General features: G+C 35.5%; 1 protein-coding gene across 1 annotated transcript in view; it reads left to right on the top strand.

The window, feature by feature from the left end:
- The window catches only part of CCDC171 (coiled-coil domain containing 171), a 317,707-nt gene that overhangs the window by 96,494 nt on the left and 200,710 nt on the right, over positions 1–20,503 (top strand). The window contains exon 11 of the mRNA XM_057724205.1: positions 15,743–15,845. Within this exon, the coding sequence (XP_057580188.1) occupies positions 15,743–15,845 (103 nt within the window). The remainder of the gene's footprint in view (positions 1–15,742; positions 15,846–20,503) is intronic.

Here is a 20,503-nt window from a genome sequence, read left to right as displayed (position 1 = left end):
TTTCTATGTTACATTGTAAGAGAAAATTAAAGCCACTTTCCTCTATAGGTTTACTAGTGAGATCAAGGTATTATTAATAATATGCAAAGGCTTCAGGAAGTTTTGAGACTTAAAAATAACAATTGTATAACCTAAGGTTGCATAGCCTTTCAGAACTGGAAGAAACCATAGAAATCATCTAGGTCAGGATACACAAAGTGTCAATAAGCCAGTTGCAAAGGAATAGCTTCCCTGTTTCAAGAGATAGAATACAGATATAGAACATAATTTTGGAAAAGTTCAAACTGGGTATGTTGAGTATTTTGTTGGTATTTAAGGAATATAAACCCAGCCAACATTAATTGTACTTTTATATTCATGAAATTCCTCCTATTCAATGTGTGGGTTTAGAAGATATGATTAGCAAATGAGTAGTATATTATTATTATTTTTAATGTCATAGAATTAATAGAATTTCAATATAGGACATCTAAGCTTTTAACAAAATTAGTTTCATGTTCTGTGTTATACACTTGAATTTGACTTTAAAAAGTTTTGATTAAAATTGAACTATTAATTTTAAATTCTATGAATTTAATAATGATTTAACCAACTACTAAATAAAACTGAATTTCTAGTTTAAGCTGCTTAGTGATCATGCTTATTAAAGCCCATCAGAGGCTCAGTAGATCCAGTTGGGTCTTTTAAGTCATTACTGTAAGTTTTTATATCTGCTTCTCTTGAAGCAGGGGAGCTATCATTTTCAAATTGGTATTATTAGGATTTGCTTTGTGCTTTCTACAGTGAAATTTTTTTAAGTCCATCATTTCTTTCTTTTTTTTTTTTTTTTTCCATCATTTCTTGAGATTTGTTTTTCTGCCACTCAGTAATATTTAGTTACAGCTCTAGGAGAGACCGTATATTGAAAAGGGAATTCTAGTTCTCATGAGGTTTTGCTCAAAGAATATTTTATTCTCTAAAGAACTTGTGATTGAACATGGTCAAGTGTATGTTCTTTCCCTGTACTTTGGGGGCTTGACTGATTATATAATAATAGTGATTGCTAGCATTAGATAGGATTTTGGCAAGTGACTTGATTGCTTTGCTTTGTGGTAAAGTTAATGTTTCTTGATAATATTTTTGCATCAGATGATCACTTAGATTTGCTTTAGAAGTACATGTTTCTGACTTTGCAGAAGGCATTCAAAACTAATGGGCTAATAAATGTTCTATTCTGAATTTTTACTAAAAATTTGTTGATTCCTGCTTTTCACCAAGAATAGGAGTAGCATTTATATATGAGCATTGTTTTTGCTAATATAAACAGCACTTTCTGTTTCTCTTAGTGATCCTTAAAAATTTAATACTATTCAATAATATTTATCAAATGTGTGTGTTTGTATTTGTGTACTTAAATGTGCATTATATGGCTGGCTTCCTAAATTTATAGTATGGGCATAAGGCTTTATTATTAAGCTTTTTTTTTTTAAGCTCTTTATTGGAGTATAATTGCTTTGCACTGTTGCGCCAGTTTCTGCTGTACCACAGAGTGAATCAGCTGTATTTATACATATATCCCCATATCCCCTCCCTCTTAAGGCTCCCTCCCAAGCATCCCTCCTGAGCATCCCTCCCACCCTCCCTATCCCACCCTTCTAGGTCATCAGCAATCATTGAGTTTATCTCCCTGTGTTAGTTGCTTCCCACTAGCTATCTGTTTTACATTTGGTAGTATGTAAATGTCAATACCTACTCTTTCACTTTGTTCCAGCTTCTCCTTCCCCAACTCCCCATGTCCTCAAGTCTGTTCTCTACCTCTGTGTCTTTATTCTTCCTCTCCCACTGAGTTCATCAATACCATTTTTTTTAGATTCCATATATATGTGTTAGCATACGGTATTTGTTCTCTTTCTGACTTATTACACTCTGTATGACAGACTCTAGGTCCATCCGCCTCACTACAAATAACTCAATTTCATTCCTTTTTATGGCTGAGTAATGCATTGTATATATGTGCTACATCTTCATCCATTCATCTGTTGACAGATATTTAGGTTGCTTCCATGTCCTGGCTGTTGTAAATAATGCTGCAGTGAACATTGTGGTACATGTATCTTTTTGCATTATGGTTTTCTCCAGGTATATGCCCAGTAGTGGGATTGCTGGGTCATGTGGTAATTCTATGTTTAGTTTTTTAAGGAACATCCATACTGTTTTCCATAGTGGTTGTGTTAATTTACATTCCCACCAGCAGTGCAGGAGGATTCCCTTTTCTCCTCTCCAGCATTTATTGTTCCTAGATTTTTTGATGATGGCCAGTCTGACTGGTGTGAGGTGATACCTCATTGTGGTTTTGATTTGCATTTCTGTAATGATTAGTGATGTTGAACGTCTTTTCATGTGTTTGTTGCCACCTGTATGTCTTCTTTGGAGAAATGTCTGTTTAAGTCTTCCACCTATTTTTGGATATGCTTGTTTGTTTTTTTGATATTGAGCTACATGAGCTGTTTATATATTTTGGGGATTAATCTTTTGTCAGTTGCTTCCCTGGCAAATATTTTCTCCCACTCCAAGGGTTGTCTTTTTGTCATATTTATGGTTTCCTTTGCTGTGCAAAAGCTTTTAAGTTTCATTAGGTCCCATTTGCTTATTTTTTGACTTTATTTTCTTTACTCTAGGAGATGTGAGTCAAGAAAGATCTTGCTGTCATTTATGTCATAGAGTGTTCTGCCTGTGTTTTCCTCTAGGAGTTTTACAGTGTCAGGCCTTACATTTAGGTCTTTGATCCATTTTGAGTTTATTTTTGTGTATGGTGTTAGGGAATGTTGTAAATTCATTCTTTTACAAGTAGCTGTCCGGTTTCCCTAGCACCACTTATTGAAGAGGCTGTCTTTTCTCCATTGTATATTGTTGCCACCTTTGTCAAAGATAAGGTGACCATATGTATGTGGGTTTATCTCTGGGCTTTCTATCCTATCCCATTGATCTATATTTCTGTTTTTGTGCCAGTACCATACTGTCTTGACTACTGTAGCTTTGTAGTATAGTCTGAAGTCAGGAAGCTTGATTCCTCAAGCTCCGTTTTTTCTTCTCAAATTGCTTTGGCTGTTTGGGATCTTTTGTGTTTCCATATAAATTGTATAATTTTTTGTTCTAGTTCTGTGAAAAATGCCATTGGTAATTTGATAGGGATTGCATTGAATCTGTAGGTTGTTTGGGGTAGTACAGTCATTTTCACAATGTTGATTCTTCCAATCCGAGAACATGGTATATCTCTCCATCTGTTTGTGTCATCTTTGATTTCTTTCATCATTGTCTTATAATTTTTTGCATGCAGGTCTTTTGCCTCCTTAGGTAGGTTTATTCCTAGGTATTTTATTCTTTTTGTTGCAGTGGTAAATGGGAGTGTTTCCTTAATTTCTCTTTCTGATCTTTTGTTATTAGTATATAGGAATGCAAGAGATTTCTGTGCATTAATTTTGTATCCTGCAACTTTACCAAATTCTGTGATTAACTCTAATAGTTTTCTGGTAGCATCTTTAGGGTTTTCTATATATAGTATCATGTCATCTGCAGATAGTGATATTTTTACTTCTTCTTTTCCAATTTTGATTCCTTTTATTTCTTTATCTTCTCTGATTGCTGTGACTAAAACTTCTAAAACTATGTTGAATAATAATGGTGAGAGTGGGCACCCTTGTCTTGTTCCTGATCTTAGAGAAAATGATTTCAGTTTTTCATCATTGAGGATGATATTGGCTGTGGGTTTGTCATATATGGCCTTTATTATGTTGAGCTAGGTTCCCTCTATGGGCATAGTTAATTCTTTTTAAGCCTTGTCATTCATCAAATCTTTTCTTTATTCTTTGAAAAATTTTACACTAATCAGTATTTCCTGGCTAATTTGACATTAAATTTGGTTTTAAATTGCAATGGTATTGAACTTTTATTTTATTGATTTTTAGGTATTTATATAATTATATTTATTATGTATTATATTTTTTGTTTTGTTTTTTATTGTTTTTTCAATTTTTACTGGAGTATAATTGCTTTGCAATGCTGTGTTAGTTTCTGCTGTACAACAAAGTGAATCAGCTATGTGTATACATATATCCCCATATCCCCTCCCTCTTGAGCCTCCCTTCTATCTTCCCTATCCACCCCTCTAGGTTGTCACAAAGCATTGAGCTGATCTCCCTGTGGGTATTAAAATTTTAGCTCATCTTTTTAAATTGAAATATAGTTGATGTATGATATTATGTTAGTTTGAGTTATGTAACATAGTGATTCAACATTTAAATACATTATAAAGTGATCACCATGATAAGTCTAGTAACCATCTGTCCCCATACAAAGTTACTTCAGTATTATTGATGATGTGCCTTACAGTGTATAATACACCCCTGTGATATTTATTCTGTGACTGGAGGTTTGTACCTCTTGATTTCCTTCACCTACTTCACCCATTCCCCTGCCTCCCCTCTGGCAACCACCCATTTGTTCTCTGTATCTATGAGTCTGTTTTCATTTTGTTTTATTTGGTTGGTTTTTAGATTTCACATGTAAGTGAGATTATATGGTATTTGTCTTCTGTGTCTGACTTATTTCACATATTTAGCTCATCATTTAGTCAGGATTGAGTCCTACACTTGAAAGAGAAGAATTATTATTGAACCAGGAATGTAATTGAACATTTATATGAAGCTGACACCAAGCATGCAATTTTCCTGGAATTCTACATTTATACTTCTGTAGATTTCTATTCCTTGGGATTGATGGGCTCTTAGCCTCAGTCAGCATTTCATAATAGAAAGAATATATTTTGAAGACAGATTGATCTGGATTTTAATCACAACCCCATCTCTTAATATTTGTGTGACCTTTAGTGATATTATCCCTCTGAATCTGTTTGCTCATTGTAAAATGGAGCTAATAGTATCTAGGGTGCAGGATTTTCAGTGAGCATTAAAGATAATATATGTATTGAAATATTGGAGTGTGTGTGTGTGTGCATGTAATTTGTGAATATGATGCTGGATTTCCTCTGGAAAGATAATTCTATGATAGCACTAGGAAAATACTGAATAAGAAGATCTAGGATACTAAACCTTTAGGACATTAAAATGTATTGTAGAGAAGAACTTCCCAAATGATGGAATAAGGAGTTTGATGAACCTAGCAAAAAAAAACAATTTAACTGGTGAAAAATTTAAAAAACCCAAAAAACCAACCATATAAAGCTCTGAAAATTGTCCTAAGGGCAAAGGAGAAGCTTTCATTCAAGAAAATCTACTAATCATCAAAATTAAAAACCTTGGTTCCTCAAAGAACACCATCAGAAAAATAAAAAGACAACTTACAGAATAGGAGAAAATATTTGCAGCTCATATATCTGATAAAGGAGTTTTAAACAAAGTATATAAAGAACTCTTATAGCTCAACAATAAAAAGGCAAAAAACCTAATAGAAAAATGGACAAAAGATCTGAAAAGAGACTTCTTCATAGAAAATATAAAAGTGACCAATAAACCTATAAAAAGCTGCTCAGTATCACTAGTCATCAGGAAAATGCAGATCAAAACCATAATGACATATTTTATCACATAGACTAGGATGACTGTAATAAAAAGGACACGTAATAACAATTATTGGAAAGGATGTGAAAAAATTGGAATCTTCATACACTTATGCTGGGAGTGTAAAATGATGCCTCCACTTTGGAAGATTGTTTGGAAGTTCCTCAAAATGTTAAAATTGGAGTTACCATATGACTTAGTAATTGTACTCCTAATTATATACTAAATAGAAATGAAAATATACATCTACATTTTCATAATGATTTTTATAACAGCCAAAAAATTGAAACAATCCAAATGTCCACCAACTGATGAATGGATTAACAAAAGTTGGCATATACATAACATGGAATATTATTCAGGGATAAAAGGAAATGAAGTACTGATCGATTGTTCAAAATGGATGAACCTTGAAAGCATTAAGCTAAGTGAAAGAAACCAGACACAAAAGCCAAACATATCTATAATTCAATTTATATGAAATGTCTAGAATAGGCAAATCTGTAGAGATAGAAAGTAGATTAGGGTTGCCTAGGGCTGAAGGGTTTGAGAGAAAATGGGGCATGACTGCTAATGGGTATGGGGTCTCTTTTTTGGGGTGATGAAATTGTTCTAAAATTGATTGTAGTGATGGTTGTACAACTCGATGAATGTACTAAAAACCATTGAATTGTATACTTTAAATGGATGAATTATGTAACTTGTACCTCAAGCTATTGAAAAGAAGAAAATCTGGTAAATTTCAGTAAGAACAGTGAGAGTCTGTGGCATTTGAGTCATGGCTGATTCCACAACCCCTTTTCCATCCACTGCTCCATGTTACAGAACCTCTATCCTGGGCTGTTGCAAGAGGATGATCCCTTCCTCTCTTTCTAGCTCCAAGACTGGGGCTATGCTTTCATTGTAGGAGAGGGACACTGTTAGAATTTCTCATCCCTCAGACCCCTGGGATGTAGCAACTCTACTTCAGGCAAGCAGGGCTGAAAGGACCAGATCTCTCTTCCTCTATCCAGCTTTCACTTTGAATGCAGAAGTTCTGCCCCAAGCATGGCAGGCCAAGAATATTGGGGCCAACTGCCTTTGCCCCAGAACACGGTTTTAATCCCCCATAATGGGCACTTAGCAGAATTGTTGTTCTGGAAAAAGTGGATCCTTACCTCCAACTCCAATGCAGTGACACAGGAGTTCTGCCCAGGGGGGATAGGCTGGCTGACTATAAGGGGAAAGAGCTCTGCAGCTCTCCTTAAGGGAACTGACCTTATTTGAAATAAGATGAATGAAAACGGAAACATATCACATCTTATAGGATGCAGCTAACACAGTGTTTAAGAGGAAAATGTATAGCTACAGTCACTTGTATTAAAAAAACCCCTCAAATTAATAACCAAACATTTCACCTTAAGAAACTAGAAAAAGAAGAGCAAACTAAACCCAAAACAAATGGAAGAAAAGAAGCAAAGACTAAAGCAGAAATGAAAGAAATAATAATACAGAATAATAGAGGAAACCAATGAAACCAAAAGTTGATTCTTTGAAAAGATAACTGAATTGATTAACATTTAGTTAGACTGACCAAGAGAAAAGGAGAGGAGACTCAAATTGTTAAAATCATGAATGACAATCATATGGACACCAAGTGGGGAAAGCGGGGAGGGTTGGCGGGGGGAATGAATTGGGAAATTGGGATACCAAATTGTACACTCTAAATATATGCAGTTTATTGTAAAAAATTAAAAATTAAATTAAAAAAAGAATTAAATACAAATTAAATAATGCTGAGTGGTAAAATTAAATGTAGCAATATGAGTTGCCCCAGGTAAACCCATTGACTGGTGGCTGATGGAATTAGATGATGAAAAGTAAGATAAAATTTGTACTAAGCTCAAAAAAAAATCATGAATGAAAGAGGGGATGCAACTACTGACTGTACAGAAATAAAAGAATTATACGAAAATACTGTGAACAACTATATGCCAACAAATTAGATAATTTAGATAACATGGACAGATTTCTAGAAAGACACAAACTACCAAAACTGGTAAAGAAGAAATAGAAAATCTGGATAGACCTATAACAAATAAAGAGATTGACTTAGTAATCAAGAAACTTTTCATAAGGGAAAGTCCAGGCCCAGAAGGCTTCACTGGTGAATTCTACTAAATGTTTAAGAAGAATTAACACAAATTCTTCACAGATTCTTTCAAAAAAAGAGAAGAGGAGGCAACACTTCCCCTTTCATTATGTGAAGTTAGTGTTATTACCCTGATAACAAACCAAAGACATCGCAAGAAAACTCAGACCAGTATCCCTTTTGAGTATAGTTGCCAAAATCCTCAACAGTATGCTAACAAACTGAATCCAGCAATTTATAAAAAAAAGTTTACACTGTGATCAAGTGGGAGTTATCCCAGAATGTAAGACTGGTTTAACATCTGAAAATCAACTAGTTTATAGACTTTATTAATAGAATGACAAAAACCAAATGATCATCTGAATAGAGAAAAAATTTGATAAAATTCAACATTTTTCATGATAAAGATGCTCAGCAAACTAGGAGTAGAAAGGAAATTTCTCAATCTGAGAAAAAGCATCTATGAAAAACCTACAGTCAACATCAAAGTTAATGGTGAAAGACTACTTTCTTTCCAGAATCAGGAATGAGACAAGGATGTATACTCTTACCATGCCTAGTCAACATTGTACTGGTGGTTCTAGCCAGGGCAATAAGACAAGAAAAAGAAATAAAATGCACTAATTTTGGAAAGGAGGAAGTAAACTATCTATTCGCTGACCATTTAATTTTGTACGTTAGAAAATTTTAAGGAATTCACACACACAACTGTTAGAAATCATAAACAAGTTTAGCGAGGTTGCAGAGTGCAATGCAAGATCAATACCAAAATCAATTGTATCTCTATACACCAGCAATGAACAATCCAAAGATGAAATTAAGAAAACAATTTCATTTATGATAGCATCAAAAGGAATAAAGTGCTCAGGAGTAACAACAAAAGAAATATAAGAATTGTATGCTGAAAACTAGAAATCATCACTTAAAAAAATTAAACAAGGTCTAAGTAAAGACATTATGTATTCATGGATCATAAGATATGGTTACTTATTAAGATATTAGTGCTCCTAAAACTGATGTATAGATTCAGTGTAATCTCTATCAAAATCCCATCTGGCTTTTTGCAGATATTGACAAGCTAATCCTAAAATTCATATGGGAATGCAAGAGACTTAGAAAAGCCAAAATAATCTTGCAAAAAGAAGAATAAAGTTGGAAGAGTGACATTTCCTGATTTTAAAGCTTACTACAAGGCTATAGTAGTCAAGACAGTGTGGTATTGGCATAATGTTGACATATAGATCAATAGAAAAGAATTGAAAGTCCAGAAATAAACCCCTACAGTTTTGTTTAATTGTTTTTGAAAAGGATGCCAGGTTATTCAGTGAGGGAAAGAATAGTATTGTTGAACAAATGGTGGTGAAAGTACTGGGTATCCAGAAGCTAGAGAATGAATTTGGACCCTGACACAAAAGTTAAATGGTTCCTAGACTGAAATAGAATAGCTAAACTATGAAACTCGTAGGCAGTGACTCTCTAGGAGCCACAGCAAAAGTACAAGTGACAAAAAAAAAAAGATACATTGGACTTCACCAAAAACTTCTATGCTTCAGAGGATACTGTAAAGAAAGTGAAAATACAAAGTGCTAGAAAATCTTTGCCAATCAAGTGACTGGTAAAGAACTTGTATTCAGAATGTATAAATACCTCTCACATCTTAATAGAGAAATAACAATTAAAAATATGTTTAAAGTTTAAATGGACATTTCTTCAAAGAAGATATACAAATGGCCAATAAACATGTTAAAAGATGTTCAAAATCATTAGTCAGGGATATGCAAATCAAAACCACAATGAGATGCCTCTTCACACTCATTAGTGTGATTATAATTAAAAAATGGACAATAGCAGGTTTTGGTGAACATGTGGAGAAGTTGGAATCCTCACACTTTGCTGGTGGGAAGGTAAAAAATGGAAGTCCCTTTGGAAAAACACTTGGCAGTTTTTTAAAAAGTTAAACCTGGAGCTTCCCTGGTGGCGTAGTGGTTAAGAATCCGCCTGCCAATGCAAGGGACACGAGTTCAAGCCCTGGGCCGGGAAGATCCCACATGCCGCGGAGCAACTAAGCCTGTGCGCCACAACTACTGAGCCTGTGAGCCACAACTATTGAGCCCATGTACCACAACTACTGAAGCCTGTGCGCCTAGAGCCCGTGCTCCACAACAAGGAAAAGCAATGCAATGAGAGGCCCGTGTACCACAACAAAGAGCAGCCCCTGCTCACTGCAGGTAGAGAAAGCCCGTGCACAGCAACGAAGACCCAATGCAGCCAAGAAAGAAAGAAAAAGAGAGAGAGAGAGAGAGAAAGAAGAAGGAAGGAAGGAAGGAAGGAAGGAAGAAGGAAGGAAGGAAAGAAAAGGATATTAAAAAAAAAAAGTTAAACCTAGAGTGCCCATAAAACTCAGTTTCACTCCTAGGTATATACTCAGGAGAAATGAAAATATACATGCACATAAAGACCTGTACATGGATGTTCGCAGCAGCATTAAAACCCAAAAGTGGAAACAACCCAATTGTTCTTCAACTGATGAATGGATAAATGAAATGTGGCTTATCCCTATGACATAATATTATTTAGCAGTAAAAATAAACAAAGTACTTATACATACTATAACATGGATGAACCTTGAAAATATTATTCTTTGTGAAAGAAGTCAGTCATAAAAGGCCATATTTTATGATTGCATTTATATGAAGTATCCAGAATAGGCAAATCTTTAGAAACAGAAATAAGAATGGTGGTTGCTCAGGGGTTTGGTGTGGTGCTGGGAGAGTGGAGAGTGGCAGTCAATGAATATAGCATATATTTTAGTGGGTGCAGCAGTATTATAAATTGTGGTTATGCTGGCACAACTCTGTGAATCTACTAAAAACGTTGAATTGTACACTTTAATTGGGTGAATTATATGTTATGTCAATTATATCTCAGCAAAATTAAAAAATATATAAAGTTACCATAATTAAGAATTGGTACTGACAAAATAGAGAAATCAATGAAACAGAGTTCAAAAATAGCTATGAATATGTATAGGAATTTAATATATGATAAAGTTGGCATGTATAAAGGAAAAAACTTCAACTCTGAGGGAAAACATACTCCTGTGTGTCTCCTCTCTCTGCAAGCAACATTGCTCACACAGAACACTCGCAGTCACCAAGTGTGTGTAGATTTCCCTTCACCAAGCAACTCTGGGTGTCCTGCAATTGAACTCAATTGTGACATTATGTACCTGGAAATAGTGTCAGATCCCACAATTTAAGAATTCAGTTCCATAGGACTGCTCACCCCTTCCCTACACACACACACACACACACACACACACACACACACACACACACACACACACACACACACACACACACACACACGCCCCTCCCCCCCACCTCAGATGCCAGTTGCAAGGCCAGGTTGTTACCTGTGTTTCTGATCACCCAGCTGTAAATTAGAGGTTTCCACAACTTCCTCCTCAGGTTCCATTAATTTGCTGAAGTGGCTCAAAGAACATAGGAAACTAGTTTATTTACTGGTTTACAGGTTTGTTTGTTTTTATAAAAGTATAACTCAGGAACAGCATAGGGCAAGGTATGTGGGAAGAGTCTCTGAGCTTCCATGCTTTCTGGGTATGCCACCCTACGGGTATCTCCAGGTGTTTACCAACCCAGGAGTTCCCAGGACCCCATTCTTCTGGATTTTTATGGAGGCTTCTTTATGTAGGCATGATTGATTAAATCACTGGCCATTGGCGATTGATTCAGCCTCTAGCTTCTCCGTCTTCCCAGGAGGTTGAGGGGTGCTGGAACTGAAAGTTCCAACCTTCTAATCACATGGTTGGTTCCCCTGGCATCCAGCCCCCATCCTTAGGACACCCATTTCACCTTTATCACTCTGAAGCTATGTCACAAACTGGGAGTAAAACTAAATATTATAACAAAAAATGCCTTTATGGCTCTTATATGGGAAATTTCAAGGGTTTTAGGAGCTATGTGCCAGGAACCATGGATGAAGATCAAATACATATTCCTTATTATAAATCATAATATTATAATATGCCAAATCAATGTACAAAGATAGATTATCTCGTAAATAGCTTTAAATAACTGGCTATACATAAGAGGAAATAATATAACTAAGTTAAAAAGGCACCAGAAGAAAAAGGGAATTTAAGTGTTTTATAACCTTGGAGTAAGGAAAGTATGACACAAAATCTAGAAGTCCCAAAGCAAATTATTGATAAACTTGGTTACTTAAAAAAATTTTGTTTCTAAAAATATAGTCAGAAGACAAATGACAAATTGGCAATAATGATTTTCAACATGTACGACAAAGTGATTATGTTTCCATAATTTGCAAAGGACTATAATAAATCACTAAGGAAAATGTGGACCATGTAATATAGAAATGGGCACATGAAAAGGTAGTTCATGGAAAAAGAAATACAGGTGGCTAATAAACATATGAAAAAATGCTTAGTCATTTAAAATTAAAGAAATGCGCAGTGAAATAAGTTGATAATGCCTACCGTTGGAAAAGTGTGGGGAAATAGGCACTTTTGCTGTTCATGGTAGTTAACACAAGTTGGACTCTTTAGAGAGTAATTTGGTAATAATTGTCTGAAAATAGTTGTGCATAGCCCTTTACCCATCAAACCTATTTCTAGGATTTTATTGAGTAGAATAAATCTATTTCTAGGAGTTTATTGAGTAGTAGGAGTTTATTGCATCTAGCATACAAAGATATACAAGTACACACGTAAGGATGTATATTGTAGTATTGTCAGTAATAGAAAAAAAGTGCAAATAACCTATAAATCTTAGCAGTAGGGGACTGGTTAAATTCATTTACAACAGATAAATTAATTCATTTAAACAATGGCGTGCTATGCAACTGAAAAAAATGTGACGTCGAAAGGTATTAGAGACATACTATGACTGAAAAAATGTTATATAGTTGTATGTATAGTATGATCCTATTTGAATTTAAAATTGTATAAAATGTATATTTACATAAATAAATTTATTATATAAAATATAATTTTATTGTATGTAAAATTATATATTAAGATTTCTATAATTATAAAGCAAACTTGGAATAAAATGTACCTATGAGGATTGAGTTACCTTCTCTTTTTCTCAATTGCCTGATTTTTTACTATGAGGATAATATAGATAAAGTCAAAGAATTTAATAGAATATTTAAATGTTTAATAATTAAAAGTAATGATTAAAAATAACTTTTACAAGAATTATCACACATACATATATAATTGGTGCTTTATAAATATTATGTTTTTTCAGATAAACTTTGGTGCCCATTGGTAATAATATATTCCATTTTGACTCTTACTTATTTAATTTTTTAATAACTAAAATTTGGTGTTTCTTTTTCTATGGATATGAACCTTATGTTGGTCTGTGAATCTGTGCTTTGATAATATGCAGAAATCTTCATCTGGGCCTCTTTGCTCAATTGGTCCTCATAGTGTTTCCTAACACATGAACAATATGCATGATTATTTGGTATGGAAGAGTGTTTTTGTTTTTTGGCTTGCTTATTTGCAGTTTTTCAAAAACCTAATTGAATTTTGAATATGAGGTACACATAATACAAGATTTCAAAGATAAAAGGTGAAATTTCAGTGAAAAATGAAATTTCTTTCTTCCCAACCTTTGGCCACCAAGATTCTCTTCCCAGAGGCAACCCTAGTTACTATTTTCTTGTGATTCTCTGTAGAGATTCTCTACATTTACAAATATGCGCGCGCGTGCGCACACACGAATTTTACGTAAATATTAAAATAGTAGCATATGTTCTCTTTTTTCCCCCGATATTAACATGTTTAATATGACAACATTGAAAAGCACGTTAGTAATGATATGCTAATGCAGAAAACTTAAAGTCTGGTTTTGTTTTGCTTTTGTTTGTTTGGTTTTACATCCCAACTCAGAGGGCTTTCAGTTAGACATTGGATCGTTTATTTTATAGTAGAACGTACCTTTTCCACCTCCTCTTTTGTTTTTAACTCAGCAATATAGCTTAAAGATCTTTCCATATTAGTATATGAAGAACTTCCTCCTTCTGTTTAAAGCCTTTGTGGATGAATCCTAATTTAACAATCTTCTGTTGATAACATGTTGAGAGCATATTTAATATGATATTTAACTCTACTCACTATTGTCTAGATGCTGGAGATACATTGATGAGGACAAAAAATAAAAGACTATATTTCCTCCCCTCATGGAGCTTGAATTCAGTGAAACAGACATTAATAAAAGACCTACTCAAATAAATGTAAAATCATAACTCTAATAAGTGCCGAGAAGAATTTAATAGAGGGAATTAATATAGTCAGGGAGTAAAAGATAGCTTTTCAAAAAAAAGATAATTGAACTAATGTCTAAAGAAAGAATTATTAGTTTTGCGTATTTTACAGATGAATTTTGTCCTGTAATATCTTTATCCATTTCTTCTGTTGCTATAAACATTCCTTCACTGGTGCCTCTATCTGGTCAGCTTTTAAACATGCTTGAGTTTCTCACTTATTAAAAAAACCAAAACTCTTCTCCAACCCTACTCTTCTTTTCAACTACTGCCCTTTATTTCCCCTTCTCTTCTTACCAAAAGAGTGTTGTCTAAACTTCCTGTTTCCGTTTACTTATCTCACTGAATTAAGACAAAAAAATACAGGCTAATTCCTCCTTTGACCTGTTCTAATCTGGGTTATAACAGATTTCAGCATGGTCATCAGTAACTTCCATGTCCACTGAACACTTGATAGTCTCCATTTTACTTGAATATTCTGTGACATTGGATATTGGACATGACATTGACATGTTCTTTTATCTTCGTTTTCATGACATTATCCTCTTCTGTTTTTCTTTCTCCTTTTCCAGTCTTCTTTGCTGACTTTTTCTTTTCTAAGTATTAAGCTCTGGAGTTCCTTAAGCTTTATCCTAGGCTCTTTTCTCTTCCCATCAAACAGTCTCAAGGCAAGCTTCACGTATCCGTAGATGAGTCCCAAGACTATATCTGACATCTCTTCTGAGTTTTATACCATTATGTCCAGCTGCCTCCCAATATTTTCCTACTTTATTTGTTCTTTGTTAATTCAAATATATTTAGGGTCGTTATTTGCCAGGTGTTCTGTTGGAGCTGGGAGTCTCTTAAAGGTATTTTAATGGAATATGATGAAAATAGAATTTATCATTCACACTCCCTGCCAAAAACAAGCAAATAATCAGAAATAGCCAAAATAAGGCCTTCTCTACTCCCGTTGTTCTCACTTAACTGCTGAAATCCACCCAGTTCTTCTAGTCCGAAACCTTGGGATCAGTCTTGACTCCTCATTTTCTCTGAGCATTTCCCTAATCTCATCCAATCCAGTCAACCCAATCCAGTCCAGTCCAATCCAGTCCAGTCCAATCCAATCCAATCCAATCCAATCCAATCCAATCCAATCCAGTCAATGTCATCTAACCCAATGCAGTGTAACCAAGATTGGCCATTCCACCTTCTAAGTATACACCTCCCCCCATCAATATCCTTCAGTGCATACACCCTCACACCCCTTTTTCTCTGCTTAGACCCTAATCTAAGCTACCACCACCTCTGGAGTAGACTGCTGCAGTTCCTTCTAATTGGTCATACTGCGTTCACTTTTGACTCCCATCTGGCAGTTTGTCACATGACTGTAAGCATGGTCATTTAAAGTTTTCCTTAATTTCTGTGTATCTCAGTTTCCTTATCTGTAAAATTGGGATAATGATAGCCCTTCCCTCATAGATTTGTTGTGAGGATAAAAAGAATTTTTATGTTAAAATACTGAGAGTAGTGCCAGGCACTAGGACCTCAGTAAATTGTTATTGAGACCTTACACAGTGCTGCATAAAGTCAAGTAAAAGGTATGATTAAGACAGAAAGAAGCTTATTAATAATAGATTTGAATGGAGTAATTATTAGCTTGTTTATATTTTATTGTGCTATATGTGTTCACACAAAAAATCTGCAGCTCTTATAATATGTGACCTTATTATGTGTAATTTTTTTTCTTAATTAAAAGGCTAAGAAGCACCAGGCTTTTCTAGTAGAGACATGTGAAAATAACGTGAAAGAATTGGAATCGATCTTGGACAGCTTTTCTGTGTCGGGCCAGTGGACATCAGGTTAGTTGAAGGTATAAAATGACAGATGCATCTGTCAATGTTCCAAAGTCACTACATTTTGGGAATTCTGCAGATGCCTCTTATAGTCCCTCATCTCAACATGTTTTGATTTGATGACATGATAAGAGCAGTTCTCACAGCAGTCAGTTGGCCTAGCTGGCTGAGAAAGGGTGACGGACTGTGGACCTGCTGTTGTCCTCCCAGAACTTGATTTACAAGTGTTGGTGTCTGTGTGATTGGACAGACAAGCGCTCACTTGCTGTGTTCTGAATCCAACTGAGAAAAAAGTCCTTACAGTATACCTGTGAGGGGAACAGATGTTTCCATCAAACTGAGCCAAATTCTGAGGCAACCTTCAGCAACTTAAAGGTCATGCATTCAAAAGGTTATGTAGGACACGGGCTGTAACACAGTGCATATTCTACGCTGTTGCTTTCCAGGCTGGTTTTCTTTTTCATTTCCTACTACTGTCTACATACTCTCCAGATAAGAGTGCTTAGGTAAAATGTTTTGGTTTTAAGTATTAGCCCACTTAATATGATAAAGAACTGTAAAGACTGTATATTGACTAGGCATATTTGGGGAACTAGCAAAAGCATTAGTTGGCTGATGAGTGCTGTCCACTCCATGATTTCTGCTTTCTTAATTTTTCTGTGTGTATGCCATTATGTGTGCTATAGTAGCTTTGACTGAAGTACTTTCACTTTTCTACCTTAGTTTTCTTTTGCCAAACTGTCAGCCTCAAATTATTTAGTAGCTTTCTAACTCAATTATATTCTTCAAAACAGCATATAAAATTAAATTCCTTACACGTTAAAATAGCTTCAAGACTGTTTTTCTAAAGGAATCAAACAGATAATTTGGCAAATGAGTTCTTTAGGAAACGCTTAAGTTCAGGAAAGTTTATTGTCCTCAAAAAAGCAGAAAGATATGAACAAGGCCTATTTTCACATTATGAATCTGTAGATTTCTATTGGTGAACCGTTAGAGATTTAGTGTGATTTGCTATTATCTATTTTTAACTTTGTTTTTATTTAAACTTATTCCGAAAGCAGTAGTGTTTCATAGTTCGTTACTGTGGAAAAATCAAGGTGTATAAAAGTGACATAAAAATATAGATATTCACTTTTCAATTGTATTTGCTAAAGGTTTGGGGGATAAATTTTCTTTTGCAGTGGTACTGTTTTATTATTGAAATGTATCATTGTTTAATGGTTTTAGGATCTTTAAAAATTGTTACATTATTATCATAGCATATCTTAATGCTTCAATATTCAGAGTTGAATTAGAAAAGCTAAGAATAATGAAGTTATGTCTCCTTGGAAGTTTAAAATTAAATAGTTGATAACAAAGCAACTCATATACTAAACCTATAGAAAAAGAATTGTCTTCCAATAAAGCTTTTCTTTTACTTTTATCTTTCAGTAACAATCCTTTTTTTTTTTTTTAAAGTAAACATTTCTCAACTCAGATGTCCTGGGTCTGAGATTTGTCTGCCAGCAACCTTGCTTCTTATTTATTTATTTAGGCTGAGCCGTGTGACCTGTGGGATTAGATCCCTGACCAGGGATTGAACCCATGCTCCCTGCAGTGGAAATGCAGAGTCTTAACTACTGGACCGGTAGGGAAGTCCCAGTAACATCCTAGTTTCCCATATATATATGCACATGCTATATATTACAGAGAAAGCATTCCTGGAAAGGAGATTGTGTGCACAATTAGTGATTTTTATACTGTTATAGTGGTCTTTATTTCCATATTGTGCTGGTTATTGACTCTTTTACCCACCCTAGAATCATTCTCTGGTCTCTCTGCTTTGCTTTGTAGAGGCTGACCTATGTGGACTGCATGATCTGGGCTCTTTTGCCCTCTGGCTTCGGGGTTGGATTTGGACAGTGGGTGCACCAGCAGGAGATTAAGAGGGTGGAGGAAGAAAAGAAAGCAAAGAAAGTCACGGTGTTTATTTCCCCTGCTCCCTCTGCTCCAGTGCATTCCTGGCAGTGGTTTCATTTTTGGCAGCAACAGCTCTTGTCAAGTTAGGTCCTCTTCCACAGCTGTGGCTTGTGTTGGACTATGGTGACAACGTTCCTTCCACTTGACCCTGTAGGCTAAGCCATGGTACTGGTTTTCTAGTCTTGCTGGTTTTTGGTGCGTCATCATATCTTTTTGGTTCTCTTAACCTGTTCACATTTCTGTAAATATCTTCATTAAATTTTCTTCCAGTGAACTCTTCTGAGTATGCCATTTCCTCCTGCTGATACCCTGACTCATTCATATACCTGCTTCAGACGTGATTTTATTCTTGCCCTTGGCTTCCATGAAATAGCCCTGTAAAACCATAACAGGCTCCCTTTCTGCTCCTGCCACTTCAGGTTGGGTTTTTGTTACTTAACCAAGAGGGATATAGTTAATAAACCTTACTGCTCAACATTTTATGGAAGAGCCTGAAAAACTGAGATTGCCTACTGCATCAGACCTCGCTTCAGCTACACAAAGATGACCAAATAATTTGTTCCTCTGAAATGAAGTAATTAAAAAACTCATCTTAGGATAATTCAAGGGTGTGTGTGTGTGTGTGTGTGATTATATTTGTGTGAATGTGTATATATGTCATAGTATATATGTCTTTCAGAAAAAGTCTTTTCAAATAGGGACATATTCTTACTATGTGATTATAGCACAGCTTTAGAATTTGTTACAAAATTAATTTTGTTAGCTTGGAAAGGGTTTTCCAGAGATATCCTCTGTTTTGTAGTTATGGCAAGTAGGCCATAGTACCTTACCCCTTTTTATTACCGCTTCATACCTTTCAGTTCAATATATACTCTACCTATACCCCCCAGCCCTATTTCAGGGAAAATAATCCATGGTAGGAATTTAGAGGGATAGTTACAAAATTTTTTTTGACTTGCTATTTAAAATGGTATGAATGAAATCTAATTTTTTGAATGAATTTTAGTAGAGTTGACAGCAGTTGCCAAGTGTTCTATTTTCTGTCTTCTTCAGATTTTGTGGTCTTCTACATGAAGAAATCTTTCTGAAACAAGAGTAACTCATCAGTTTATCTTCATGTAGCAGATAAGATAAAGTTTCAGTCTAAGACCTTCAGGAATTTATTTACTTAGAGCATTTAACTTGATTTTTATACCAGAAGTCATTGTGACAGCTTATACCTTGTTTCTAATACCTCCAACACCTCCTCCCCTTCTTCTGCTTCCACCTTGTTCCCCTTCAGTCTCTCTCTCTAAAGCCATCAGAATGATCATTTGAAAACTTAAATTAGAGCATGTCATTCCTTTGCTCTAAACCTTGCTGGGCTCTGCATTTCGCTGAGTAGAAACCGAAGTGCTGGCAATGGCTTGCAAGACCCTACATGGTCTGACCCTATTTTTTTTTTTAATCTCTTTATTGGAATATAATTGCTTTACACTCTTGTACCAGCTTTTGAGGTACACCACAGTGAATCAGCTGTATTTATACATATATCCCCATATCCCCTCCCTCCCGCGACTCTCTCCTGCTCTCTCTGTCCTGGCCCTCTAAGGCATCACCCATCATCGAGTTGTCCTCACCTCCTACTACTCTCCCCATCCCTCTCGCTGTTTGGGCCACTCTGGCCTCCTGCTATTTCTTGACACACCAAGCAAGCTCCTGCCTTGGGGACCTTTGTATTGTCCATTGCTTCTACCTGAAAAGTTCCTCACCTAGATATATCAACATAGCTCTCTTTCTTACCTTCCTTGAATCAATGCTCAAATCTCACTTTCTCTGTGACGCTTACGCACTACCTGGTCCCATGCTGCTTGCCTCCTTCTCTCTCTCCCTTTTCTGCTCTATGCTTTTTCCCCATGGCATTTATTGCTGTCCAACATTTCTAAAAGACTGTGTGGTGCATTTATTATTATATCTGCATTGTCCGGGTTCTCCAGAGAAACAGAACCAATAAGATATATATAGATACACACAAGAGGAGATATATTATAGGAGTTGGTGCACATGGTTATGGAAGCTAAGAAATCTCATGATCTGTCGTCTGCATGCTGAAGAACCAGGAAAGCCAGTGATATAATTCAACCTGAGTCCAAAGGCCTAAGAAACTGGGGGCCACTGGAGTAAGTTCTAGAATCTAAAGTCTCAAGAACCAGGAGCAGGATGTCTGAGGGCAGGAGAAGATGGAATTCCCAGCTTGAGAACAAAGAGAATTTTCCCTCTGCCTTTTTGTGCTATTAGGGTAGGAGGAGGAGGGGACTAGGAGTGGGGGGGTGGATGTGGGACACTACTGGATTGGATATTACCCTTCCATGTTGGTAAACGCAGATCTTCTTTACTTAGTCTGCTGATTTAAACGCGAATCTGTTCCAGAAACACTCTCATAGACACACTCAGAAATAATGTTTTACTAGCTATCTGGGCATCCTTTAGCCCAGTCAAGTTGGCACATAAAGTTAACTATCACAATGTCCAAGCTCCATGATGGCAAGGATCTTTGTCTCTTTTATTAACTAAAGGATTTTAAGCAGGTAGAACAATACTTGGCACAAAGGAGGCACTCAAACATTTATTGAATATGAGTGAATAAAAGCATGAGTGAATTAATAGTAGGTTGAAGTTCTATTTTAAATTGTAATTTTTGAGATTATAAAGGTAGTGATGGAATC

The sequence above is a fragment of the Hippopotamus amphibius genome, chromosome 2, assembly GCF_030028045.1.
Source record: "Hippopotamus amphibius kiboko isolate mHipAmp2 chromosome 2, mHipAmp2.hap2, whole genome shotgun sequence".
NCBI lineage: Eukaryota > Metazoa > Chordata > Mammalia > Artiodactyla > Hippopotamidae > Hippopotamus > Hippopotamus amphibius.
This window is presented reverse-complemented; position numbering and strand designations above follow the sequence as displayed.